This window comes from Fundulus heteroclitus, chromosome 5 (genome assembly GCF_011125445.2).
Source record: "Fundulus heteroclitus isolate FHET01 chromosome 5, MU-UCD_Fhet_4.1, whole genome shotgun sequence".
NCBI lineage: Eukaryota > Metazoa > Chordata > Actinopteri > Cyprinodontiformes > Fundulidae > Fundulus > Fundulus heteroclitus.
The window spans coordinates 22,546,360-22,574,164 of NC_046365.1; the positions used below are offsets into that span (position 1 = coordinate 22,546,360).

General features: G+C 40.4%; 1 protein-coding gene across 3 annotated transcripts; it reads left to right on the top strand.

Moving 5' to 3' along the window:
• On the top strand, positions 1-27,027 carry slc44a2 (solute carrier family 44 member 2). Of its 3 annotated transcripts, none has more exons than XM_036137206.1 (22): positions 1-221; positions 10,151-10,199; positions 10,319-10,392; positions 11,080-11,164; positions 13,380-13,464; positions 13,554-13,673; positions 13,772-13,832; positions 13,951-14,077; positions 15,184-15,267; positions 15,495-15,607; positions 15,691-15,822; positions 15,899-15,998; positions 17,536-17,628; positions 17,746-17,830; positions 17,971-18,233; positions 18,450-18,544; positions 19,957-20,060; positions 20,142-20,215; positions 20,297-20,367; positions 20,477-20,565; positions 22,511-22,595; positions 26,190-27,027. In XM_036137206.1, exons 1-22 carry the CDS (start codon positions 185-187, stop codon positions 26,297-26,299), a joined length of 2,136 nt encoding a protein of 711 aa, XP_035993099.1. In that variant the 5' UTR covers positions 1-184; the 3' UTR covers positions 26,300-27,027. The 3 variants fall into 3 exon arrangements, with proteins under 3 accessions (XP_035993099.1, XP_035993097.1, XP_035993098.1); XM_036137204.1 differs by lacking the exon at positions 26,190-27,027 and adding an exon at positions 22,824-24,403 and having other exon boundaries at positions 2-221; XM_036137205.1 differs by lacking the exons at positions 1-221; positions 26,190-27,027 and adding exons at positions 6,714-6,838; positions 22,824-24,403.
• Positions 27,028-27,805: the final 778 nt, after the last annotated feature.

A 27,805-nucleotide genomic window follows, 5' to 3' on the forward strand; every position in this document is an offset into this window, starting at 1 on the left:
CGGAATGCGACGTGAATCCGTGTGTTTTGGGATGGTCTCTCGCGCTGCCTCTCCCTCTGCGAGCGGTCGGCCGCTTCTTCGTGTGTGTGTTTTTTTCTCTCCCTCCTTCCGCCTGGACATTTCCATGGTAACTGTGCTGTCTGCGGTGTGATCATCAGCGAGGAGACGAGCTTTTAGTGTGAGAATGGAGCTGGACGAGAAAACCCCGGACCCTAAATACGGTAAGAACAAAAACGCCTAATCTGTCACAGCCTTCTCCTCGATTTCTGACTGTCCGCCCCCCCTCCCGTCTCTCCAAACCGGGGCGAAGAAAAACGGAAACAATGACTGCAATGGATGGATGGGCGTGGACCTCAGGCGTGTTGTGTTGATCGGTAGCAGTAGCTTGGACGGTTTTTTTTCTTCCACTGCTGTTTCTAGAAAATAAGTTTATTTTAATTTAATATGAGAAAAATGAATATTTCATGCTGTAAAAAAAAAAGAAAAAAAAGAGATGGCTTACTATCATGTGTCCTAAGTCTTTACAACCAACTGGATAACAACACAACTCCACTTTTATCCCCCTTAATGGATAATTGTTTCACTAGACTTTCAAAATGAAAACTGCTCTTGGAAGCTTTTATTATGAGTGACTTATTATTTGGTTTGTTGTTTCTCTCTCTCTCTCTCTCTCTCTCTCTCTCTCTCTCTCTCTCTCTCTCTCCCTGTGTCTCAGCATATGTTCATTTCATTCTCAGATGCACACACCTTCCCCCAAAAAAACAGAGAAACATCTGGACTTGACAGATGTGCTGCTTTTTTTTCTTTTTTTCCTCCAAAGATGGATTCTCTTTACCTGCGCCTAGTGTGTGTGTGTGTGTGTGTGTGTGTGTGTGTGTGTGTGTGTGTGTGTGTGTGTGAGACATCCACCATCTATATCAGACAAGCGTATGACTCACTGCTAAGTTTCTTATTTATTCTCCAAAGTTTCAGCCCACATCGCCCCGTCCTGATCTCCTTGTGTCGGAGCTGGGTTGTTGCTCACGCAGGCTGTTGAGTCACCAAGTTATAATTGCCAGCCTTGCTGCAATAACCCTAAGTCGAGGGTTGCAGCATGTGATGATAGTCATAGGAAGCCACAATCCTCAAGCTGGTGGTTCACTGGGAAGAGAACACAAGCGCTGTCCATAATGCGATGTCATCATCCGGGAACTAAGTAGTCTGTATTGGTAGAAATTAACCCCGCCTTCGGGTTTTTAGCCTGACTGTAAAATGATTAACCAGCTCAGACGTGCCAAAGCTTAATTTTTCCATTGACATGGGCCGGTAACTGGGTTTAAAATAACAAAAAGACGTACGCTTTATGTGCCATGCATGCAGAGCTCAATGAATAACTGTGATCGGTATTCATGATTTCAATTATAACCACAGTAAATGTAATTATGAGGGTTTTTTTCCCCATCTTTGGACAGCCCTAGTCTGTCACGTGGTTCATATGTAGTAAGAGTCAGCAACCATGGATCCTAAACTGGTAATAAAATTTGTAGAATGGAAAGTTTTCAGGGTAATACTATGAACGTTAATTAGATTAAATGGGATGGTTTAAGTAGAAGTAAAGAAAATGGATGGTTTACTGGTAGGACGGGATTTCATTGGTTCAAAGTGGGGCTGCGAACTGACCTGGAGGCCTGAGCACATCTGCTGATTAGCAGACTGCAGCCTCTACCGGAGCAGACGGCCTGACTAATTAACCAGCTAATATTTAGTTGTTACATACTTTGTCTGATACGTTTCCGTATAAAGAGCAGAACGAAGAAAGAGGTAGAATATTCTGTGCAATATTCAAGGAAAGTTATGACTGCTTTAAGTGCTTGTTCACTGGGTGTTTTTGCGTTTTAGTCTATGTTTAAAAAAAATCGACATGATGATATGTTAATATTAGGCTGATTTTATTATCGCTGCACAAAGATGCTGGACTGTTTTAGTTATTGTTGCTTTTGCATTTTAAAAAGAAAGCAGTCCACACATATGATACATTTTTTTTCCATACTTGCATTAATACCATGAAACCGCTGTATATATATATATATATATATACCCAGAGAGTGTCATACCAAACAATGCCTTCTCTTTATAGCATTTTAAATGTGAAACACACACATGCCCACATTTGAAGAAAAAAAATACATATACTAAACTATTATGCTTAAGTTGTTCCAGATTCCTATCTCTTGTCATTCTTTAGACGCTTAGACAAGGCTGAAAGGGGGTCCTATTAAACTGGAACATTTAGCATATTAGTTTACACAGAGAAAACTCCTTCTTAGCACTCTTATAACATAGTTTTACCAGCGAGCTGCAGTGTAATCCTCTAAGCTGGTGCTAAGCTGCTTGAAGGCAGGCTGCAGCCTGCACCACCCGGACTATGTTCAGCCTTGTCTGCTCGACCCACACATCAGACACGAGTCAGGAGACCTCCAGTCAATATTAGGCCCTGCAACCTCCGCTTTATTGGCACACACTGCATGGATTCTTCTCACAGAGATTGTTCAGTAGCGTTGCTAAATGTCTTTGTGCTGATCATTAGGGGAAGTTTTAGGGGAAACCGAGACAAACTGCCCTGTTCGATTCGACCCAGTCACTCAGGCGTCGCTGGAAGCACAAGTTGTTATCTCAGACTTTTTTTTTTTTATGCCACCGTCTGTAAAGAACGTTTTAATTTACTCCCTTTCCAGGCCGGTGTCCTGAATAGTGTCTGAAAATAGAGTTTTTGAGTTCATCCCCTGCGTTTAAAACACTTCCTATTAGTACACGCGGCCGCTTTTCTGAGCCTGTCGTGTTCTCTTGTTCTAATTAATAAATTAATATTAATCTTCATCCTTTGAAAAGAGAGATAAACTGTCGGGAACAAGAGCATCAAAAGACAAATGTGTCCCCTCCCTCCTATATGCACGTGCGGACAGTAGCCAAGAATCCATTAAGGCGGGCAGGAAAAGGTTCATCTGATAACCCCTCAGAGCCCATTAGTGGAGCACATCAGCCATGACATCATCACACCCTGTACAAATTACACACACACACACACACACACACACACACACACACACACACACACACACACACACACACACACACACAGACACACACATACAGTTCAATTACCCCAGCCCTAACATTCACACCCCTCATAAATTATTTCACGATTCTTCCTAATACTGAACACAGCTGAAGGGGTGGGTGGTCTTGATCCAGCTTTAATCCCGTACAGACCTGCAGGGTGAGTAATGTTGTGCCTGAAGATAATAGGCTGCTTCACATACGAATAAATAAATCCACCGAGGCAGACACGTCAGTAAACTGCTGCCACGTTTATTTGAACTAATCCACAAACACATCGGAGCTTGTAGATTTTTTTTTTTTTTTTTTTTTTTTTTGGGGTGGGGGAGACCAGCAGGATAAAGTGTCTGTTTCAGTTCAATTCAATTCAATTAAAAAAAAATACTTTATTTATCCCAAAGGCAAATTAAATGTTGATGTAATTAATTTTGACCAGGAGTTATTATAGTGTGGGCGGGAAAGATCTCCTGTAGCGGTTTGCCCGCTTTCCAGCGCAGTCACAGATCTATTTTCCTGAATAGCAGAGCCGCCTGGTCCTCCAGCGCTAATTCATTATGTCCTTCACATGAAAGGATGATGGAAAAGCAGCCTTTAGTCTTTACCCTTTTCACTATATAGAAGAGGTTTAACAAACACAAGGTCTTAAACTGTAGCCGTTACAGCAGCCGGTACACAAGACCGTCTCTTTAATGCAACTTTTCTTGACATCTTTGCCTCTGATAATCATTTCTTGACGCAGAGAAGCCTAAAACAACGTCCTATCGCTGATAAACGTTTTAAACATTATGTTTTTATGGCTTTCAAAGACAATAAAGTTTTTTTCCCCCCACAACTTGCTCGATTACTGATGTTATGGCATAAGTGACGACTTTGCATTGGCCAGTATGAGATTCTCGTGTGTGTGTGTGTGTGTGTGTGTGTGAGGTAGCCTTGAGCAAAAATCCATAACATGAGCAACCATCATTTCTACTGATATAATAACAATGGTCAGTATCGGTTCTGTTTGTCAGGTTTGTGCACACAAACCAGGAATTTGACTTCAGTTTTACTTTGCATCTGATGAATAAATATTTACCTTGTTTTTTTTTTCCCCAAAAAAGAGGAAGATAAGGTGAAAATCGTCCAAATATGCATGGTTTTAATCATCTGGGTACTCTGACTGTTAAGAGGTAACCAAATTGATAGCCTGGGGGAGGAAACTGACTCTGCAGCAGTTTTTGTAACTAGTGCTATGTAGCACAGACCTGAAGGTAAAAGCCTGAACGGTTTGTGTCCAGCATATGTGGGGTCTGCAGATACATTCGCTGTCCTTTTCCTCGTCCTCGTTCTGTAAACGTACTGGAAGGAGCGTTGTTGCATTGTCCTGGATCAGACCAATGGCGTCGGTGTCATCTGCAGACGTCAGGGGTTCGCAGATGACTTTAATGCTTTAATAAGCACATTTCCAACACCTTCCAGCTGACGTTTGAGCCGCAGTCTTGGCGACTACGCCACTAGCTGCAGCATCTCAAAAACAGCTTTTATTTTGGGTTGCAGTTCAGATTTCCTGTTGATAGGATCAGTCTAATATAAAATTATATGATAGACTTGAAGATAAAGAGTTTCTTTTTTTTTTTTTTAAATCACCCAAATAGCTATATAATTAATGTTTACATTGATATCAAAACTCATAAACACATGCCTGATTACACATCGCATGGTTGGAATTTCATCAAACAAGCATATATATATATTTTTATCTCAGTTCAGAATTAAACTACCGTACAATGTTTCATTTGAAAAATTATGTTAGAGAAATGTATCTGTGTGCGAAGGCAGAATATTATTTTCAGCTGATTTTCTTCATGAAAGCACAACTATGATAACGTGAGACCTTTGGGCTAAATAAAAGGACTGTAACAAGTCAGTTCACTGCAATGTATTTAAACCACTACAATGATGAGACATTCGTCAAAGATTGGTTGTTAAGCATAATATTATCTGAAGAAATTAAAGATATTACGCCATTTTTCTGTGATTTTTGGTTTGGTTTCTGCAACTGTCTACATAGAGATAATCCTAAATGTATGCATACCTCTAGCATGTTAACTTTACTCTCAGTAATCTCTCAGTTTGACCATTTCAACATGTCTCCTCTGACTAGATGTAGTCTAAAAATGTTTTGGAGTGACCCAGCTGGAAGTCTGACTTGAATCTGACAGAGGATTTGTAAAGAGATGGCCTTCCGATCTCAAAGAGCTGGAGCTCATCATTAAAGGGGCCTAGTTACATATTTTGACTAAAAAAGCATAAAAAACATTTGTTGTTCTTCAAATAAAACAGCATACTTGGATAGAATTTCTCCAAATTCCTGTGGAACCGTGCAATAAGCTGGTCAGCAATTGTAGCAAAGGTTTGACTACTGTAATACCTGTAATGATTTTTACAGTGGCTATTTTCAATAAGCCATTTTTATTAGAATATAAATAAAAACACAAGAATTGCTTTTTCAAATTCAAATGATACTAATACTCCTTTACGTCGTTTTATTATCTATTGAGAGATGCCGTGTTCATTTCCTCTCAGAAACAAATGTTTAATTTGAGTTGCTATATGTTTCAGTTTCAATTGGACATGAATTATGAATAATTAAGTGCTCGACTTTACATCCTGCTGATGTCATTTAAAAGCTCTTTTATCACCGAAACCGTTTGTTTGCACGCAACTCTTTCTGAATCTTCCAAACATACTCAACACAATATACAAAATTTGAATATAGCTGCATTAGTAAAGCGGTGAAATCACCTACTATTTGGAAGCTTTGATTTAGATGTCAATGTCATGTGAGCTTTTATTTTGAAAATAAATAAATGGGTTTCACATCATTCAGCAAAAATGCTCAATCAATTCCTACTTTTTCAACCGAGGAGCTGATTTAACAGCACAATCCTCTATTTTGTAACCCAACAACAGAGCTTGTGAAGGTTTCTCAGCAGAAATGCTCAGTAAGAGATGTGCTGATTTGTCAGATAAAATCATTAGTTAGTGTATTGTTTGGCGGTCACATGTCAGCGGAGGGGGTCACGTGCACCCGTGAGTACGTAGGACGGCCTTATCTCAGACGGACTGTTCTCTGTGTAGCAATAATGGTTAAGGACCAAAATCTCTGCCTCAGACATGCAGAAAAAGTTTTTTTTTTTTAAAACCAACCTGCTGTCAAAATACTGTAAAAAGCTGAATGATGCCATTTAAACTCACAACAGTGAGCTGGAGAGACTCTGGGGAGGAAGGCTGTCCATCTAAAGCTGAGAAATAGCTGTTTTTCTTCAAAGCTCGGAAGGTGTTCGGTCATTTAGAGTCCATGTTCTGGATCCTGTTACGTCAACATTTCATATTGTTGATTCAGTGAAATGAAAGTAAAAAAAAACAAACATAAGCTGACTTTGTCTCTTGTCGGATGGGTTACAGCTTCACATTAGGGTACCACCACACAGACAAGCCGCCGCTGCTGCTGCAAGGTTCCCCCATAGCTTCAGAGTGAGAGGCTTCGGGGAAATAAGCAGTAACTAAAAAAAAAAAAAAAAAAAAAAAAAAGTTGGTAAAGGCTTCAAAACAGTGAAAGAAGGAAGTGAAAAGGTCGGTCGCCGCAGAGCTCTTAGAGGAAGGAGACGACAAGAAGCGGATGGTAAACGGAGGACGACTGATCTTTGGAGACAAACTGGAAGGGAAACCCACAGCAGAACCAGCATGTATAAAAAAACAGGTACTGTCTGCCTTTTAGCTTTGATTGGTCACTGGAGGTTCTGCCGACAGAACCCAGGGGTTATGAGAACTGTGGCTTTTGGTTTCAGGCTATTTTGGTGATCGTCGTGCTCGGGTCACAGTTTTGCCTTTGAGCAGTGCGGCTTTTCAGCTGTGTCTGCAGCATATTGGCAGGAAACGTTCTGGTATCCTGTGTAAGTCTCTGTTCTGGTGTGAGAGAACCATTTTTTGGGGTGGAAGGCCCCTCACGGCAGACGGCTTGCCTCGCCTCTCTTGCTGCTCCTTCGACACATGCAACAGAGCGGCCGAACACCAGAAGCAGTGTGACTTACAGGAACGGAGCAGAGCGTTTAATATTTCAGAGAGACTCCAGAAAATCTCGCTGGAGACAGAACTTCTCCGTCGAGCTGGCATCCCGCTACAGAGCAATCGGACGGTGTCGTTTTCTCAGCAGGTTCTGGTTCATTTTTCTCTGAAAAACCATGGCTGCACCGTGACGCCTCTGTGGTTCGGCGTGGGCTCGGCTGGAGCTTTCTTCTCTCTTCCTCGTCTGAAGCGTTTCCATGGCGGCTGGCGATGCCCACAGGGAGCCCTCCAGCGTCGCTGGGGAGCCATTTTGTGGGTTGTGAGGAATTATGGTCAGGCAGAAGAAACCCTTTGTTCTGCAGGAGCCTTTATCAGCGCTTGGCCTGACTCTTATTAGCCATTGTGTCCTGTAGGTACACTCTCCTGGTGTATATTACATGCACCACCGTGGACTAGTAAAACATCAATATAAATCTTTCCCTATCATGAAGGACTGCTTGGACGCAATATTTAGTCATATTTCAAGTGCGACGCATTTACAGTCCGTCTCCTAGTAATATAACTGCTCCTGGTGCACTTTATATAGCTATGTATATTTTTATTGGCTGAGGTTGCACAAAATGTTTGGGAACCTGCAAGAAAACAGGGGTTCATATTCAGCAACGGTATCACAATTACGTCTTTTCCACAGATCGTGCAGTCCTGATTGCGAATGGCAATATCAGTTTCCTCTCTCCTCTCCTGAAAGCTGTGGTGAGGGTGGGCATCGGAGGGCGAGGGGCTAAGTTTTTCAGTGACGTTAGGCTGCTTTTGGGCTTCTTAAGGGGCACGGAGCCCCCCCCCGAGTGTGGCGCAGTCAGTTGCAGTGTTGGCAAAGTTGAAGGTGGAGAGGTTTATGTTCAAAACTGGTCTGTCTGGCAGTGTGTGGTTGTACGTGTTATACCACGATGGTTTTGAACAACTGACTTTGAAAGCCTGTACCACACCATCAAAAGACACCAGCTGTGTGAAGACTCTTAATTTATAGAGCCGCATGCTGCAGCTCAATTCAAAGTAATCGTAGATCTTGTGTACGACTACCCAGAGTGTTGTTTCATGTATTGTCTGAACAAAAGCACCACGTCAACAACTAAATGTGACGAGTACAAATCATAGTTCTCTAAATCCAAATAAATCAGGTCTGTATGATTGTTGAATGTTTCCACCAAAAACCACCAGAGGCTGCATTTCTAGTGCAAAATTATGCATATTGGCTGAACTATACACATACTACCACAGTAGTATTTGATTAAATGCCCCTTAGCAGGTTGCACATTGCAAAAACGGAACTAAAAATAAGTAATATTTTCTTAAAATGAGTGTATTTGTCCTTGATTTGAGCAGATAAATAAGATGATCTGCCAATGGAATAAGATTTTTAGCACTTAAAACAGGAACAACTCATCTCCATCGTCTTATTTCAGGTGCACGATTATCTAATTATCTTATTTTAGGGGTCAAAATACTCATACCACTGGCAGATAATCTTATTTACCTGCTCAAATCAAGGACAAAAACCCACATTTTAAGAACATTTGACTTATTTTTTGGTCTGTTTTTGCAGTGCACCTCTACCACGATGTAGCCTCTAGCGTTATAGTGGCGGGATATTTGAAAGCTACTTTTCACAACAGACCTTAGCCGTAAAACCCATAAACTGTCAACAGGGTTGAAATTGGGGCCAGTCCAGAATCTCTAGTTCAGCTTCCTTTATCCTTTCCAAAAACTGGTTTCCAAAAGCTCATCTGAAACTGGAAGATGCTGGAAGACAGACGTCGCTGTCCACAGACCAAGGAAGAAGCACAAGCTCCAAAACCTTCAAGCTCAGCTTAGCTTTGCAGCGGCCCATGTGGACACGTCATAGGTCTTCTGGAGAGAAACGTTTGGGTCAAAAGAAACACAAATGGGGTCATTTGGACAATCTGACATGACCAAATGTCAGATTTGGTCATGTTAAGGCGAGGATTTCACTGCGCCAGCTGTCAAGCACGGTGGAGGTTGCATCATGCCGACCGTCTGCTTAGATGCCAGCTCTGGTGGTGATTTGCACGAGGTTAATGGGAGAATCAAGAGGATTACCTCCTCACCTCTGAAAGGGATCTGACTTCAGCACATTTGAACATAAAATGGACTTTGATTAAAAACCCGATGCGTTCCAGGGAAAGCAACAGAATGCAACCCGATTAAAAGAGTGGTCAAATGTTTGTTGATGATCAAATAAAAAACCCATGGTTGTCATGTAAATCTGCCGAGGGACATTGATCCTGATTAGTATTTCAGTTTTATGTATATATCTGAGCCAATGTGTATCAGAGAAAATTCAGAATGAAATAAATTCATCACATCCTGAAAAAAGAGCAGTTCAGATGAACCAATAGATCCTGAAAGTAATCGCATTTATGCCCAAGATGGCTGTATGTAAACTTCTGAGCTGCCCTCATTTAAAGAAATACACGCAAGGTCTCCAAAGGATGTTGGAAACATCAACTATAATTAAATTAAATATTCATGCCATCAAAGCATTAACATGTGATAAATAAGTGAATGTTTCCTAGAGCAATATTAGGCCTAAACTATCTAACCACTTCCTTCTCTCAACTACTTTCTTGCAACAGTTTGATAAAAAAAGACAACAGGAAAGCATTATTTTTATTGTATTGATCTATTTATACTGTATTGTTAAAAAGTATTATTTTACCCTAATACTAATTTCAGATGTAAAGTAACAACAAACAGTAGAGAGCGTGATCTCTGACCCAGAAATGTTTCCATGTTTCATGTTGATTCTGTGTTTTAGTGGTTATGTGGTCAGACGAAAGGCAGACTCTGAAACAACAGGTTTTGGTTCTGCTTCTCTGCTGCTGGTTTTGCTGCCTGTCTCGCTGGATTAAAAGTACATTCAGAACAATTAAAGCGCTTCTGTCTCTTTTTCTTTTGTAATTATTGTTATTGTTTTGGGTTTTTTCAGGGGAGTCCAGGAAGTTTGATGCAAATTTCAAAGGGCCAATCCAGAACAGGTGAGATCATCTGTTTTTATCATTCATTGTGGGGTTTTTACTGTTATTATTATTATTGTTTTGATCTCTTTCAAAACCAAAAGAGCAATATTATGGGTCTCATGTTTTGTTTTTTTCAGGGGTTGCACCGACATCCTCTGCTGTATCCTCTTCATCGTCGCCCTGTTGGGTTACTTCGCCGTTGGCATCCTCGGTGAGAATCATCCCAGATCACTGTTATCTTGTTTTATTCTAAGATTTAATAAAAAACCTATACACTCAACCTTAAGTGTTATTCACGAAGGCTTCCGACATGATAAATTATGCAATGCGTTTTCCTTGTGTAACAAATAGTAACGAACAAACAAAAATTCAGAAGCATTGCTTTGAAAACTCAGGGTGCAGAACCACGATTAGCTGCGCTAACTTAAAGTCGCTTTCTGTTGACCGACCTTATCTTGGTCTCACCTGACTGGGGACGAACTTCGGTCAACTCTTCTTTCTCTTTCTTAGCTTCCACCTCAGTAAAACACTCCTTACTTTGCTTGACCGTTGGTTTGTTGATGTTAAAGACAGACGACATCACATCAGTCTTTTCTGTTTTCAGCAACTTTTAAGACCTGCTTTTATCGAGGCGGTTCCACTTGCTGATGATCAGTTAATCAATGTGATTGATTAGCAGTGCAGGACTGTTGCTTACCCTCGTTTAGAACAATCAGGTTGTGTGTTTTCTCGTTTTGTTTAGTTTTTTTTCTGTTTTCCTGCACCCTGTTTCTTCTTCTTGGCTTGATTTTGTTGTAATATGTTGTCATTTTTTTTAACCTGAGATTTAGTTAATTTGTTCTAAAACCTGAAGAGAATATGAAAAACATCCAAACTGAAGCATTTAATCTCTCTGCAGCTTGGTCCCAGGGGGACCCCAGAAAAGTGATTTATCCCACAGACAGCAGAGGGCAGTTCTGTGGGCAGGCCGGGACCTCACTGGAGTAAGTCCCCTAAAACACTGAAGCTTTGCAGATGATGTTGTGTAATTTCTAAATACGTTTTTTTTTTCCACACTTCTTGAATTTTTTTTGGCATTTTATCGCGGTACAACTACAAAATTCATTGTGACTTGTTGACATTTTAACTGTGCTGCGAAAGGAAAATGATTCGTATGTTTTTTTTTTTCATTTTTTACAAAGTGTAGCGCACATTTGTATTGATCTTGTCTGAGTCAGTCTTTGAGGTATGTCTCTATCAACTCTGCACATCTGGAGAGTGAGGTTTCTGCCTGTTCTGTGTAAAACAGCTCAAGCTCAGTCAGATTAGATGGAGAGTGTGTGTGAACGTCTGTTTTCTAGTCTTTCCACAGATCATCCGATTAATTTAGGTCTTTGCTTTGAACTAAACTATTGCTGCAGGTTGTTGTCCTGTTGGACGGTGAGCCCTCTGCCCCGGTCTCTTGCGGCCTCTAACAGTTTTCCTCTGGTGTGGCCCTGTATTATAGCCTCGTGAGACCATCCTGATCTCGCGAGCTTTCAAAGTTTCACTCGCAGATCAGTCTGGCTACTCTCCGTTAAAGAAAATTTGAAGCCGTTCACCAAACGAACGTCCAATCAGCGTTGGCTTTGAGGCAGGTTGAGGTGTGACGCAACGAGAAGCGCGACAGTTCAGTCTAAAGAACATGGCGGCTTCAGCCGATGAAACTAGCGTTAGCGTGGCTATCGAGCAAGTTTTATCGGAATTACAGAGTATTTCTTTGCTGAGCTAACGAGCCTTTACCTGCAGCAGCAAGGGTAGCTTGGCTTGTGGTTGTATTTTCGTCGTCGCTCTGTTACAAGTGACGACGAAGCATGTTGACGAGTACGTCATATGCTTCGTTGATCTGATTGGTTTATTTGGCCCGTCTATCACCAACATAGGCCAATCAGCTAACCAGTATTTTCGCCCCTTCCCAAAATTACTTCAACGGAAGGTTTCCAGATGGATATGCGGAGCAAATCTATCTGGCGGCGTCAGGTTACCTGTATGAAGCTTTATCCGTGTTCCTGTTCAGCTCTCACCAGCTTCCCTGTAGCTGCTGCAAACAAGAGTGTCCACAGCATCATGCTGCCAATACTATTACTAGATATTACATGAGGCTACAGGTTGTTGAGGCTATTGAAAGCAGTTGCTGGGAGAATAACAGATGATTCACAGGGATTTTGGACGTCAGAAATGGGACTTACATAGATATGGATAATAGGACTGATAAAGGAGAAATTATCTCGTGGCAGCATGTACACATGGATAAACTTGTTATTCCACAGTCTGGCAGATGATGCCCGGTGGTGACTAGTTTCTACTGACGAGATGTGAGGGGTGTGCTGCTCCTGCAGGGTGTGTCCCTGCTGATCTATAAGACGCTTATGTTACCATCATTCAGGGCTCACTCTTCCTCGTTCCTTTTTCCCGTGTCAAACCTGTTTAGAGCCTCCGTACTGGTCTGTGCCATTTCTCTGGCTTGTTTAGATTAAAAGGGTCAAAGTATAGCTCCTGTTTCGAGAGCCATTTCCTACTAAAGAAGTAATTTATTTATTCAGTGTGTGACCGCTTCTCCAGGGTAAAAGGACCAGGCAGGGCGCAGATGGGCGGTAGCCATTAACGCTGCGATTCATACGGGGCATATTGTTGAGGGAGATTTACATTTTTATACAGGGAAAAAAGTTTTTATTTTGGTCTCATCTGATAAGGCAAGGCAAGGCAAATTTATTTATATAGCACAATTCAGTACAGAGACAATGCAAAGTGCTTTACATTATTAAAATATAGGAATAAAAGCAAGTAGGGATAGAATGTAGAAACAAAAAAGAACATTTAAAAACAGTAAAGCAGATAAGGGCATCTCCTTCCACATGTCAGCTGCGTCCCTGGCATGTGGCAAACTTAGAACTGGACCTCTTAAAGGTTTCCTCTCACGAATGGCTTTGCTCTTTTTGCTCTTTCTTAGAGACTGATTTTCTTCCCTGTTGTTCTGAAGGATATTAGGCATTCCAGATTTTTAGGGGTCTCAGAACAAGGCAGGGCGAAATTTAATTTGTTTTTTTAAAAAAACATATTGAAAGCCATGCATCATTTTCCATACTCCATGAACATAGAAGTACTAATCTTTTGTCTATCAATAAAATCCCATTAAAATGTGTGGATGGGATCTGTTTCATTAATCCTGTCACACACCAGGAAGAAACCTCTCCTGTTCTACTTCAACATCCTGAAATGTGCCAGTCCGCTGGTGCTGCTGGAGTTCCAGTGTCCCACCACACAGGTTAGAAAGCCCGGCTACACCCTGTTACTGCAGCTGCTCCGAAGCATCGCTCAGCTCTTCATGACCGCCTGCTGTGTTTTGTTTCCCAGCTATGTGTGGAAAAGTGTCCTGACAGGCACATGACTTTGGTGAAGGCCAAGTTAGGCAGCAAAGAGGATCGCGAATACTACACAAGATACTGCAAGGAAGGGACCAACTTCACCAAACTGGTAAATTTTGTTCACATAAGGAGGTTATTGTTCACTTCATAATGCGTCAGAGGCGTAAAAGTTAAACATTTAACTAAAGCCCACTTTGCATGATCCAGAGCCCTCCTGAGATCCTGAAAGACGGCCTGTGCCCTGCCATGCTGCTGCCCAGCAAAGCTTGTAAGTGACAACGCTTTCTCTTCTGATGCTCCCGTCTCTGTTAATCAGTTTTTGTTGCCAAGAGTTGGAGAGAAACAAAAACAACAACAACAAAATGATTGAATTTCTGCCTCCACAGTCACACGGCGCTGCCTGCCTGCCCTGGGAAAGCTGAAAGGCGGAGTGGTGGTGGTGGGCAACGAGACCACTTTTGTTGATGACGAGAACAACAGAGTCAATGCCACGGACGTCCTGGAGGCATCCAAGTGAGTCTAAAAGTACAATTAATGAAGCGTTTGAGCTATTTATCATTAAGAATTACACAGAGATGATCTGGACTTTCTTGTCCCTGATACAAGTCTTTAATGGATAAGCATTCGTCGATATAGAATCCCACAACAAGGCTTAAAATCAAAACCATTCATGTGAGGTAAAAGACACCTTTTAGGTGTCGGTAAGGTTTAGTGGGTTTGGCTCCACATGGAAGGAAAGAGAGTTGCAGCAGTGAGATAATCTAATTTTATTATGTGTTTTAGAGTTTACATAATCAACACTTTTTTTACCAGAAACCTTTAGGAATCTCACCACAGCATTAAGTACTGGTCAATCTGTTTAATACATAGACTTGTTTGTTGGTTGCATTTTGCACTTTATGTTCAACAAGGATCGATGCCCAACTCAATTAAAAGCTATTCTTTTGAATAATAATATTCTGATTAATAAAAACAGTTTCATTTCTTGTTTAAAACAGTCCTTGTTTGCAACCATCTTTATCTACAGGCCATTTTTGTCCAAATTAAATCACAATCGCAATTTTGGTTGAAATAGTTTTGATTTTTGGCACAATTGTACAGTCCTAATCTCTGGGACACAACATCACAGTCCTTTCTGAATGACTTGCACAGATTCCAATGTTTTCACAGCTACAGACAAAATTATTAAGAATTGTAATTACGTACAACACATCTTTCCTTAGTTTATTTATTTACTATGTAAAAGTTATTGTTTTTTTACCACCAGCAGGTCACACAGCCACACACACACACAGGTTATTAAGAAACCTAGCTTTTAACTGATACAAAGTGAATCCTGGTAAAAACTAAACACACAAACTCTTATTAAAGTGATTTGTTTGCTTGATAAAGGACTATATTATCAAAGTATAGTCCTTTATCAAGCAAATAAATCACTTTGATTCCTTTACTTGCTACATCCTGCTGACACCACCTAGAGTACCCACTACACGAACATTATAACATTATAACACGACAAAATGTTTTCATTTTCACCACAAAATGTTGTGTAAAGAGGGCCTTACATTTATCGGTGGAGTATATTGATAGATGTATTTGTTTTTTTTTTCTTTTGAAAGGAAGTCAAATGTTGTTTTAGAAGCTCGTCAGGTGGCCATGAGAATCTTTGAAGACTACACCCAGTCCTGGCACTGGATATTACTGTAAGTCTGCATGACTTTACTGTTCCAATAAAAGGTTTAGCATTAAATGTTAGAGCATTGAACACTTTTCTCGAGTGATTTATTTCATGATGAACAGAGACCGGCAGATAGGTTAAATTCAGTTTCATGTGTCTGAAAAATTTGAAAAGGCATCTTGAGAGGTTAATACTGGCTTCTGATTGGTTGATGATATGCCAGTCACTCAATAATTTGTCCTCGCCCTGCAGCGGTCTGGTGATCGCCATGGTTGTCAGCTTGATTTTCATTGTCCTGCTGCGATTCTTGGCTGCCATCATGGTCTGGGTCATGATTGTTTTGGTCATTCTCGTCATTGGATATGGTAAATCCTCCAAACTCTGAGAATAAAATTAAAGGTGGTCTTTAGAGATGATTGGTTTAACTCACCAGCTTGACTGTTTTCAGGGATTTTCCACTGCTACATGGAGTACGCCAACCTGAGGGGAGAACCGGGCGCAGACGTCACCATCCGTGACCTGGGCCTGCAGACAGACTTCTCCGTCTACCTGCAGATCAGGCAGACCTGGCTGGCCTTCAGTGAGACATTTTCACTGTGGTTTATTGCTTTAGATAAACTGCTCCATCGTCATCCTTTTAATCGCTCCTTTTGCAGTGATCATCCTGGCCATCGTGGAGTTCATCATCATCCTGCTCCTCATCTTCCTGAGGAAAAGAATCCTGATTGCCATCGCTCTCATCAAAGAGGCCAGCAGGTCAGTCCAGATTCATTTAGACCAATTTTTACATTTTTTGCTTCATTGTTTTTTTCTTAATTGAAGACGCAAAGTAGTTAAATAATGTTGACGAACATTATAACACGACAAAATGTTTTCATTTTCACCACAGAATGTTGTGTAAAGAGGGCCTTACATTGATTTATTGTTTTATTTAGTGCCGTTCACTTAGTATATCACAGGTTCTCATCAAAATTTTATCTTTAATCGCTTTACATGAAAAGGAGGTCCATTTTATATCCCACTATATGGAAATAAACAAATAAATCCAATTCAAGCCTAAATGAACAAAAGGCATAGTCCGATTGAGAACCATTTATTCAAGAGAATAAATTGAGAACCTCCTATTCAAGCAATAATTATAATACAAAAAAAAATCAAAGACAGTGGGTCATTTAAAGCAAGTTATTAAAATGTTATCTAACTAAGCCCATGGTACTGCCTGGAGCTGTCAACTCTGCAGCAATATGTCCGCCTGAGCAAGCATGTGGCGACAGTGGAAAGGAACTACTCCCTTTTAACAGGAATCAGAATGAGCAGCTATATACCCTGACTAGCTGCGGGGTTGAGAGGGCAGAACTGTGCTGCACTGGGTTTTGTTTCCATCGGAAAGAAGAACAAAGAGAACACAGAGTTAATAGCAGCATTAATCCTGCCAACGGCTTCATCAAGCAAAGAGACATGGCTGAGCACAGAATGACGGGAGCTGGGAGTCATTTCTACAGGAAAGAAACTCAAAGCACACAGTTAATGCTAGAAATAGCTGTGACAGCTACTCCGTCCAGGGAAGAGACACACTAAACACAGAGTCATTGAGCCAGGAGTACTTTCTATGGAGTAGACAGCAATACATTTAGGAGAATACACAACATTATTTGGCAGCAGTAGCTCTATCAATGATGCATCTAGGAGACAGAGACTCAGCTAAACATGGAATCAACAGGTCAGGGACAGCTTCTATTGAACAAAGACAGTGAGAAATATGGCATCAATAACTACAAACCATGTATAAAAAAGCATTAGCAGGAGCACTGCAAAAACGGACCTAAAAATGAGTAAAATGTTCTTAAAATTTGTGTTTTTGTCCTGGATCTGAGCAGGTAAATAAGATTATCTGCCAATGGAATTAGTATTTTGACCCCTAAAATAAGATAATTAGATATCCTGCACTTGAAATAAGATGATGGAGATGGATTATTCCTATTTTAAGTGCAAAAATCTTATTCCATTGGCAAATCATCTTATTTACCCATTCAAATCAAGGACAGATACACTCATTTTAAGAAGATTTTACTTATTTTTAGTTCCATTTTTGCAGTGAGAACATATTGGTGTGAGAAAAAGCAGTCAGTAAGTCCTCCAGTAATCTAAGCCCAGAGCAGCATAACTATAGGGAGAGTTTGATGTGAAGCAACATAATGTTTACAAGTTGTTTTATTGGGCTAAAAAGTATATTCTGTGTACAGACTTCACGGTAAGGGCATTCTGAAGACTAATGAAACGTTTCATTTCTCAGGGCTGTTGGCCATGTTATGTCAGCGCTGTTCTACCCACTTCTGACCTTCGCTCTCTTGGCCGTGGTGATCGCTTACTGGGCCGTCACTGCAGTGTATCCTTTCATTTGCCTTCTAAGAAGCCTGGCCCCTCGTTGTGTGCCTCTGCCGCCGGTGTAACGCGATCTTTTCCACGACACTAGTCACTTTGTCACCTTGACGCCTCCGTCCAGATTCCTGTCTACGTCCAATGACCAGATTTACAAAGTGTTTAACAACTCCGAGTGCCAGTTCTCTCGGGACACCTGCGATCCCAAGGTGATCCCAAAACCTTCTGTCACTCTTCCATCCGATTTATATTTTAATAGCAGATATAACTGTACTAATACGGTGAACAGGTCGCCTTTTAGTTTGAAAAAAAAACTACACTGATCTGCCTCTTCTCCTTTTCCCCGCAGACATTCAACACCTCCAATGTTTCGGCCCTTTGTCCGGATGCGGAGTGCCTGTTTGCTTTCTACGGTGGTGAGACGCTGTACCACAGATACCTCATCCTGTTCCAGTTTTATAACGTCTTCCTCTTCTTCTGGTGCGCAAACTTTGTGACGGCGCTGGGCCAGGTGACGCTGGCGGGGGCTTTTGCTTCGTATTACTGGGCCTTCAAGAAGCCGGACGATATCCCTGCTTATCCCATCTTCTCCTCACTGGGACGGGCTCTTAGGTTGTTGAAAAATATGTTTATTGTAATCATTATATGTGGAAATATTTGAAGACAAACTGAATGCTGTCTACCGTTAATAATAAAGCTGACATTACTTTAATGAAAGATGGTTATTCTGTCCTAATCAGGCATATGTTGAGGGCAGCAGGTGGTGCCCTGGTTCATGCGACATGGAAAATAGTGACTAATTCTCACATTTGGCCTCCTTCTGTGTAGATACCACACAGGCTCCCTGGCTTTTGGCTCCCTCATCCTGTCTCTGGTCCAGGTCATCAGGGTCATCCTAGAGTATCTGGATCACAAGTTGAAAGGTTGGAAATTATTAATTTTTAATTATGTTTAACAATGATTACAGTGATATGCATTAAATATATTTTTAAAAGTGATTGACTGTAATTCTCAGATCCAAAGCTGCAAATTATAATACTGCAGGCTAATAGATACTACTCGTTTTGGAAACAGTATTATTATTCTATTGAAAGCGTGAGAAGTGTTGATTTTGTTGATGCTCTGGGAAAAAAAAGGAATTTATATATTTGCTTGCAAGGCTCCGAGTGAAAAACAGAAGACAAAAGAGAAACATTCGAACTATTTCTCATTTGTCAGCAATGTAGCAGGAAACAGAAAAAAGACAATTATAGGTACAGAAAAATTAGAAACCATATGAATAGTGATATATATATATATATATATATATATATATATATATATATATATATATATATATATATACATAGCTGCATGGATGTATTGCAACAATGAACAAACCATATGATAATGTAGATAGTACAGATGTAGCAGAGATTTTATGTCTGTTTTTGTAAATTGCGAAAGTGTACCTGGCAGGTTACAAAGTATTTTAGCTCGTCGATACACGTCTTTGAATAATTACACCCTTACCCTAGCTGGCATATATGACGTTTATATATATGTGTGTATATATATATATATATATATATATATATATATATATATATATATATATATATATATATATATATATATATATATAGAGAGAGAGAGAGAGAGAGAGAGAGAGAGAGAGAGAGAGAGAGATAGATAGATAGATAGATAGATAGATAGATAGATAGATAGATAGATAGATAGATAGATAGATAGATATAGATATGTCTAGGTGTGTCATCTTGACACACCCGGACAAAGATAAAGTATTTGCATCACATTAACTTTTTCACATTTTGACACTTTACCGCCTCAGTTGTCTATGCATTTTAGTGGCGTAATTGTGAAGTAAAAGAAGAACATGAATATGCTTTGATCTAATCCTGAGTGTACTTTAGGGTTGTTCTCCTGCCAGTAGGTGAACCTAAAAACCTTGTTTCAAGTCTTTTCCAGCATCTAAAAGTTTTTTTTTTTTCAGAGCTACCTTGTCTTTATCTCCACAAATCTTTCCATGTACTTCAGGATGCTGTATCTTCCCTAACGTCCTCTAACAAACATCCTTCACAGGACCGCTGGATTCATGCTCAGATTAAATTTCACACAGCATGACTCTACTTATTGATCGGACAGCTAGTTTCACCGGGCGTTGTTTATGGGCGTCAAACTAAAGGGGGTTGAATTAAAAGTGCATCACACATGCACATCAGTTATCTCCTCTCTCACACTGTTGTATCTTGATGAACGTTTTTCTCGAGGTAAACATGGGCCACTTGTTCATCATTAAGCTTTTTGTTGTAACATTTGCCCTCCTGTCCTCCAGGTGCTCAGAACAAGTTTGCCAAGTTTCTTCTGAGCTGCATGAAGTGCTGCTTCTGGTGTCTGGAGAAATGCATCAAGTTCCTGAACCGGAACGCCTACATCATGGTGAGCTGCTGTGAATGCATACTGCTGACCGACGGCTCAAGAAGTCCACGTCTCGTCAGTTCTTTCTCTCTCTCTTTTCAGATCGCGATCTACGGGAAGAATTTCTGCGCCTCGGCTCGAGATGCCTTCTTCCTTCTCATGAGGAACATCATCAGGTTCGTTTTGTATTCAGAATAAAGTCACATCACAGTCATTCCGTCCTGGGCAAGACGCTAACACTGTCAGACTCTACACAGGGTGGCTGTTCTGGACAAAGTGACTGACTTCCTGCTGTTTCTTGGGAAGCTCCTTATTGTTGGCATCGTGGGTAAGGGAGGTTTTTATTAATAGACGCAAACACTCCGGTGGGATCCATGTATTTTTCCACAGTTCAAACAGACAAGGTTTGCTTTTTTTTTTTTTTTATCTCTGCGTAGGGATTTTCTCTTTCTTCTTCTTCTCTGGAAGAATCAAAGCTGCAGAGGAGGCTGCTCCGTCACTCAACTACTACTGGGTGCCGATTATGGTAAGAGCGGTCGCGTCGCCCTTGTTGACACCCTTGGTAACGATGTGTAAAAAGCTTTAAAATAAACAAATTAGCATTAAAGTAGCAAAATCTCACTGCCACATTAAGCCTGACTGCATTTAGCTTGTCTTTTAAGAAGTATGTATTTTTTAGTTAGATTATCTGTGCCACACTCATTGGAAACTCAACAATTCCCTGGGAATAAATGTATTTATGACGTATTTTTAACTTATTTATACTTTGAATCTGTAGGTTGTTCAGCATGTGGAGGAACGTATGATTAGTAAACTATAACTTCGTGTTAACCTGAGGTACAATTATGACTTCGCTGCTCTTCACAATCGGAAAAGCAAGAACACATGCCGTTCTTGTGTTACGTGACTTTTGTAAGTCAGGAAATGGTACAAGAAAATTGTTTTTCCTCTTAATCTGTCCATAGGTACAGTAAAAAACAAAGACTAAATTATTAAGAACAGCTCAGACTGCTACAAACAAGTCGCCTTGCTCAGTGAGGGTGTGGAAATAAAAGTTTAAAAAGGCTGCAGCGCAGAGCGGTATCCTGACTGAGTCGCTACACTGCAAAAACGGAACTAAAAATAAGTCAATTTTTTTTTTTTAAATGAGTGTATTTGTCCTTGATTTGAGCAGGTAAATAAGATTATCTGCCAATGGAATGAGTATTTCGACCCCTAAAATAAGATATTTAGATATTCTGCCCTCTAAATAAGACTATGGAGATGAATTGTTCCTATTTTAAGTGCAAACATCTCATTCCATTGGGAAATCATCTTATTTACCTGCTTAAATCAAGGACAAATACACTCATTTCAAGAAAATTTGACTTATTTTTAGTTCTGTTTTTGCAGTGTATCTACCTGGCAGCAGATTGATAGGGAGGCACGCATGGCGGCTCCGCAGTGCTGTTTTTCTGTTTAGAATGTGTGGCTTCCTGAACTTCTTTGAAATGAGATTTTAACTAGATATGATACGGTCACCTATTAAACTGGAACAAGTCATTGCTGGGTCTTTCAGCTGGATAACAGACATATGGCCACAGAACTGGTTCACCGGATACTATCCATACCTAAATCTCACAGAAAACCTGTGGGATGAGCCGAAGGGAGGAGAGCAGAGGAGAAGATCCGACATGGTCTACAAGGATTTTACAAGGAGGAATGGTCAGAGACCCTGCTCTCTGTAGGCTCAAAACCTGTCACTTATTTTTAGAAAATAATAGTTAGGTGTAGTTGTGTAAGCGATAAGGGGGTGGCGCAAAGTACGGACAGCAGAGGAACCGATATTTGTGCTAGCAGTGATTTAGTTGAAAACAATTATTTATTAATGGAGGTTTGTCATAAGGTTGACAGAGCTCACTGCACAAACTTATATTTTCTTATTGTTTATTTGCATTTCCTATCGATGTGCAGTGAGAACCTCAGTTAGGTTGCTAAAGTTGTTGCAGCTTCTGATTCGGCGCTTCAGTAAAGGCTTTTTATTTAAGGAATTCGGGCAGCATTTCATCATCTCTCTATTCCCTAGCCTGGTTAAAGCTCAACAAGATGCACCTCACAGACGTTATTAAAAAAAAAAAAAAAAAAAAAAACAGGCTGAGATTATTTTGAAACTTTTTTTTCTCTTTGTGAAAACACCAAAAATTAATGATCTGTATCTTTTGGAGAGATGCAGCGATCAGGATGTTTCTGTCCAATACTGACTCTTGAACTTAAAAAAAACTATTATACTGATTATAATTATAGGATTATCCTAATTTTTGCATCAGAGCACAAACTGAATCTTTGGATTCATTTATTTTAAGGCTTTTCTATATATATATATATATATCGTTACCACAGGGGTCAGTAAGTGTAAAGAGTGCCATATTTAAGAGAGACATAATGCTGATGATTAAGGTTGTTCTTTTTCTTCATGATTTTCTCTTTTTCAGACAGTGGTAGTGGGATCGTACCTGATTGCCCACGGCTTCTTCAGCGTGTACGCTATGTGTGTGGACACGCTCTTCCTCTGTTTCTGTGAGTCGTTTTTTCAAAGATAAAACCACATCTTCCCTTCTTATCGACAAGCTGCTTGTTGTGCCTCCTTGCTGCCATGTTTCTCACTTTTCTCCTCTTTGTCTCCTGTCAATTTCGCTTTCATTTTCATTTTCATACATTCCCTCTGCTTTTTACGTTTTCCCACCCTACCCCGTTAAAAACCATTAAAAACCAACACACATGCACACACACACCCAATGCAAAAAGGCGAGGACTTGGAAAGGAACGACGGGTCGTCCGAGAGACCTTACTTCATGAATCCCGAGCTGCACGAGATCCTCTCCAAGACGAGGAAGGTGGAGGAGGAGTGCGACGGCGTCGAGCCGGCGGACGTGGACGAGGTAAAGGTGGAGGAGGAAACGCCCCTGCAGCAGCAAGATGGAGAGGTCCCGCTGAAGCAGCAAGCCGTGCTGAGGGAGGAAAACGAGGAGAAGCAGCCTCTTGAGTCCAAGACGGAGAACGGAGAGGCGAAAGCGGAGAAGGATGAGGAAAAACGAGTCAGTCAGGCGGAGGACACGGAGAAAAAAGAAGAGCCGGATGTGAAGGAGGCTGCAGAGAAGCAGGAGGTGAAAGTAGGGGAAAAACCAGAGGAGGAGTCAGATGCAGCTGGAGAAGCTGGGAAAGAGAAGGAGGAGGGAAAAGAGCCGTCTAAGGATGATAATCCTCCATCTGCACCACACGAGTAGATGCTGCAAAGCAAAGGAGGCTCGCTAGACCTCATAAAGCATAAAGAATGCAAGTTGTGTCCCTCGGCTTTGTGATATGGACCTGTTAAATGTACAGCATCCAAGCTAAAGTGTCGTCCGGCTTAGCTGTGTGAGAGGACTGATGTTCCACCTGAGGTAGGCAGCGCAGAGCGAAGGCTGGAGGAGGTCCAAAGCCCAGTGCATCTCTGTAGCCTGAAAAAAAAAAACAAAAAACAAAAAAACACTCCTTTGTGTTGGTTTTTAGAACAGTGTTGGGTTTTTTTAAATCGTGACGGTCTGTAAAACGTCGTGCGTGCTGAACATGTGCCTGATTGCTTGTCAGTGGTCGTTTTCTCAATCCCATTCACTGGAAAATCACCGCAGAACCGGAACCACGTTTACAGTCAGAACAAACATCTCAATCAAGCGTGAATCTGTTTCACCGTTTACAAAAATACCAGCTGATGCCAAAACCCTTTCACGAATATTTGATACGCTACGAATACTGGACCTTTCTTTTTTTCTTGTTGTTGATATGAAAACTTGTGTATATATAAATATGCCTTGGTGTATGTTTGTTACGTATATTTTGGCTTTAGTCTAGTTGAGACTCTCACTACGATGGGATTTTCACATATTGTACCGCCACCTACATGCCTTGGTATTTGAACTGGCATTAAGTGCTGTGACTGTCCGGCCATGGTGCAGAAATCATGACCTCCCGGGCTCTCTCGGTCGTTTACAGACTCCTCTTGCCTTGCTCTGACCCTTCCCTGAATCTCTCTGTCTGTCTAAAGTGCTGCATGGTATTAACAAGGCCTTCTGAATGCTCGCAACTAACATCTTAGGTGTCTGGAAGCTTTTGTACTTCTTCTTCTTCTTCTTGCCTGTTATGCTTTTTTTTTCCCCCCACCAGTGAAATCTCTGATGACATTCCATAGTTACTGGGTGTAATTCCTGATGACAAGTGGTCGTATTTAATCAATGTAGCTCTGTTATGGGTAAGCGTGTGACATGGCGAGGTGGTCTCATGTTCGGAAACAGGTGAGTTCTCGGATCGGAGACGAAAAGGTGAATTTATTTGTCTACAAACGGAACGACTGACAATTTTATAGAAGTCAGCTGAATTGTTTGATTATTTTTGACTTGTAACCTGACCCCCCGACAGAATATAAGGTGTATATATATATATATATATATATATATATATATATATATATATATATATATATATATATATATATATATATATATATATATATATATACTGGACTTTGTGTGCTCGTACTTTGTGAAAAGCTCTTTGAAACCTCTGAAGAAACGTTTGAGAATAGAGCAACAAAATAAACAACTATTTGAAACTAAAAGTCCACCACCCCTAATTTAATTTTTTACTGCCCGATATTAGAGAAATCTCTTTGTTTCAGTGAAATGTTCTGTACCAGAATCCTCTTATAAACGACTTGATAATTCAAACCTTTAACTTGGTGAAGATTCTCAGTCATCCAGGTCATGGTCATTCCAAAACAAAGCAACTGGACTTGTTTTCCGTAGTTGAAGTTCAACTACGGAAAACAAGTCCAGTTGCTTTGTTTTTTACTTTTTTTGGAAGAACCTTAACTTCTTATTTGAAGCATCCTGTTTCCGGGCTCAAATGATTATGTTACAGCTGCAATTAATGCTAGAAGCAATCAATTTTTGTAGCCATCCACAACTTTCTGGCACAGTTCAGGCTGGACTTAGTTTAGCAGAGTTACGAGCTGTCCAGTATGGCGGCGGCGGCGGCGTCCTGCTTAGGGTCTGTTTTACAGGACAACGATCCAGAACACACAACACTGGCTTTGGGATGAATAGCGGAGGCTAATGCTAAGCTTCAGAAAAGGTCTTCCCAAAGCTGCAATCCTAAAAAAATGTGTGTACCACACTTAAAAGCTGGGTCTGTGGGAGGAAACCACCACATTTTGAATAAACTCTGCTATCCGTTCTGCCAAGACGAGTGGTCAAATATCCAGCCTGGATTTTACCAGAAGCTTGTTGATTGAGGTCCAGGTGCAATTTGCAAAAGTAAATTGAACCAAATAATAACCGATGGTGTATTTGTAGTTTTGGGCTTTCCTGTATAAATATTTTGACCGCGTGTAAATTAGACAAAATCCACAATAAATGCAAACTTGTGCTGTCAAGTCTTCTGAACTGCCTTCATTGTTCGTGGCATAGTTTCAGGAATGTGTCAGAAATATTCCCGAGAGAATAATAACCTCATGGCATCACACCGTTCCTGCACATGTGTTCATATGTACATCCATGATGCAAATTTCCCGTTCCATCACAACCCAAAGTTGCTCCACTGGACTGAGACCTGTTGTCTGTGGAGCCCATTGGAGTGCAGTGAAGTCATATCCATGTGCATGAAACTCATATGAGATGATGTGCATCATCCTGCCGAAGGTCGCCAACAGAAGATGGGCACATTGTGGTCAGAAAGCGATGAACGTGGTGAGCAACAAGACTCAGGTAGGCCGTGGGGTTTCAACGATGCTCTCTTGGTATCCGTAGATACAAGGCAGGATGGACCAATTAGTTCCTGTTGTTTATGCCAACCAGCTGAGCATCACAGCTGAATTTAGGACTCATTGGCTGAGGACTGATGCTGTATGTCCAGACTTGGTTTTCTGGCACCAAAAACCACGCCCCATCCAAAGTCAATAAAGCCCCTTTATCCTCCTACCCCGACACTCAGCAAGTCGCCTTAACCTTGGCTAGACCCCATAGAAAATGGTTCAAAAAATTTAATTAGAAACCCAAAATGAATGCATGTCAACATGAGACCCAGACTCTAAACAGTGTTGGTAAATAATTTCGTAACTTCTGCTTCTCTGTGTCACAGTGGAGGACCTGGAACGCAACGATGGATCAGCCGAGAGGCCGTACTTCATGTCAGAACATCTCCTCAGTCTCATGAATAAGTCCAACCAGTCTCCTAAATCTGTCGACTAAAATCAGTGTGTGTTGTTGTTATCTGTTCTGTGTGTGAACAGATAATTAACTGTGCCATTTCATTTTACGTATGTACAGTATTTTTTTTGCGTCAACATGTAACACAAGACTATTGCTTCCCTTTATCATGTTGAAAACTCGATGTTAATGAGACGTTGGGCACAAAGGGAAACTTGAAGTACAGAAGTTTTGGATGTAATTTCTGTTTGCTCATTTAAGGCAACAGATTGCTGAAAGGCTTTGTTTTATACATCATGTCACGTGCTTTATTTAAACTTTCCTATGTATTTTATTCCGACATTCAGTCAGTATGGAAACTTTGGTTTGTCAGACACAGAAAACTTTATGTTTCCAAGTTTAACTAAATTGCACAGTTTGAAATGAACTCACCAAAGTGGTAGAAAAGCCATTAAGAGATTATAAATAGCCGAACTGCTTTAGGCTTGATTTATACCTACTGTTTTTTTTAATAGAAATGGCATTTTTTGATGCCTCACTGACTATGCAACGTTCTTATTGTGATAACTTTAATTTTGTATAAGTTTAACATTGCTTGAACTTTTGTCAAGAAATTATTGTCTTTTAATTCTAAGTTTCAGAAAGGTAAAGAATGCTGTTTTTAAGACGTGTGTTGAAAAATAATTGTCTACTCTTATAAGCTGTTGTCTAGCTCGTGTGTTTTTTTTTTTTTTTGATAACAGTGAAAAATAATAAAAATGTTAAACTATTTTGTTTTTGTCGGATGAAAAAATGTAGATGGAAAAGTGAAAACATCAAGAACTTATTAAAACTCATGAAACTTGAAAACAGAAAGTGTCATTAAGTTGTTTGGAGACAAATCGTTTACAGAGAGTCTAACTATGAAACAGCTTATTGGGTGTTTCCTTGGTTTCACAAGAGAGCACATGGTTAAACAATATTTTTGAATACATTATCATGAGTTATTTATCTAATTATCTTGACTTTAACAAAAAAAATTGTGTCATTTTGGGCAGTGGACCGATATACTGTATATATAGTTATTGGAATATAGAAAAGATTGTTCTCTAAAGATAATCAGAAGTTATCTTGAAATCACAATAAACAAAACAGCCAACTTATAATCTCATAAAAATCACATCAATATAAATATGAACAGGCATGAACCTTCTAGGCTGGTGTGGTTCATTGTAAGTTGATGTTGCACTTTAATTGTTCACTCTATGGCACATATAGTGTTTTCAGCCTAGGAATCAGGGTTTGTGGGGTTATTTTGTGATATTTAAGTTGAATAGCTTTAATGATTGTTGTTATTTAACTTTAAGAGAGCCTCTTGGTGAAGGTTTATTTTGCAAATTACAAAATAAAGATTGGGGTGCGGCTTAGTGATTAGATAAGTGAATAAGAAGCCATTTTCGGTCAGCACGAAAATAATGTTGCTTTTCTTCCCATGCTGCTGGGTTCACTAACGTCTTCAGTCAAAAATATGTCATGCCTGAGATCAAATGTCACGATACAAATTACCTC

Excerpts from the sequence above, each read along its gene's own strand:
- slc44a2 (XM_036137204.1), top strand. The coding sequence starts at position 185 with ATGGAGCTGGACGAGAAAACCCCGGACCCTAAATACG. Across the intron at positions 20,566-22,510 it reads ACTACTGGGTGCCGATTATG|ACAGTGGTAGTGGGATCGTA; the intron begins GTAAGAGCGGTC and ends TCTCTTTTTCAG. Across the intron at positions 22,596-22,823 it reads CACGCTCTTCCTCTGTTTCT|GCGAGGACTTGGAAAGGAAC; the intron begins GTGAGTCGTTTT and ends CAATGCAAAAAG.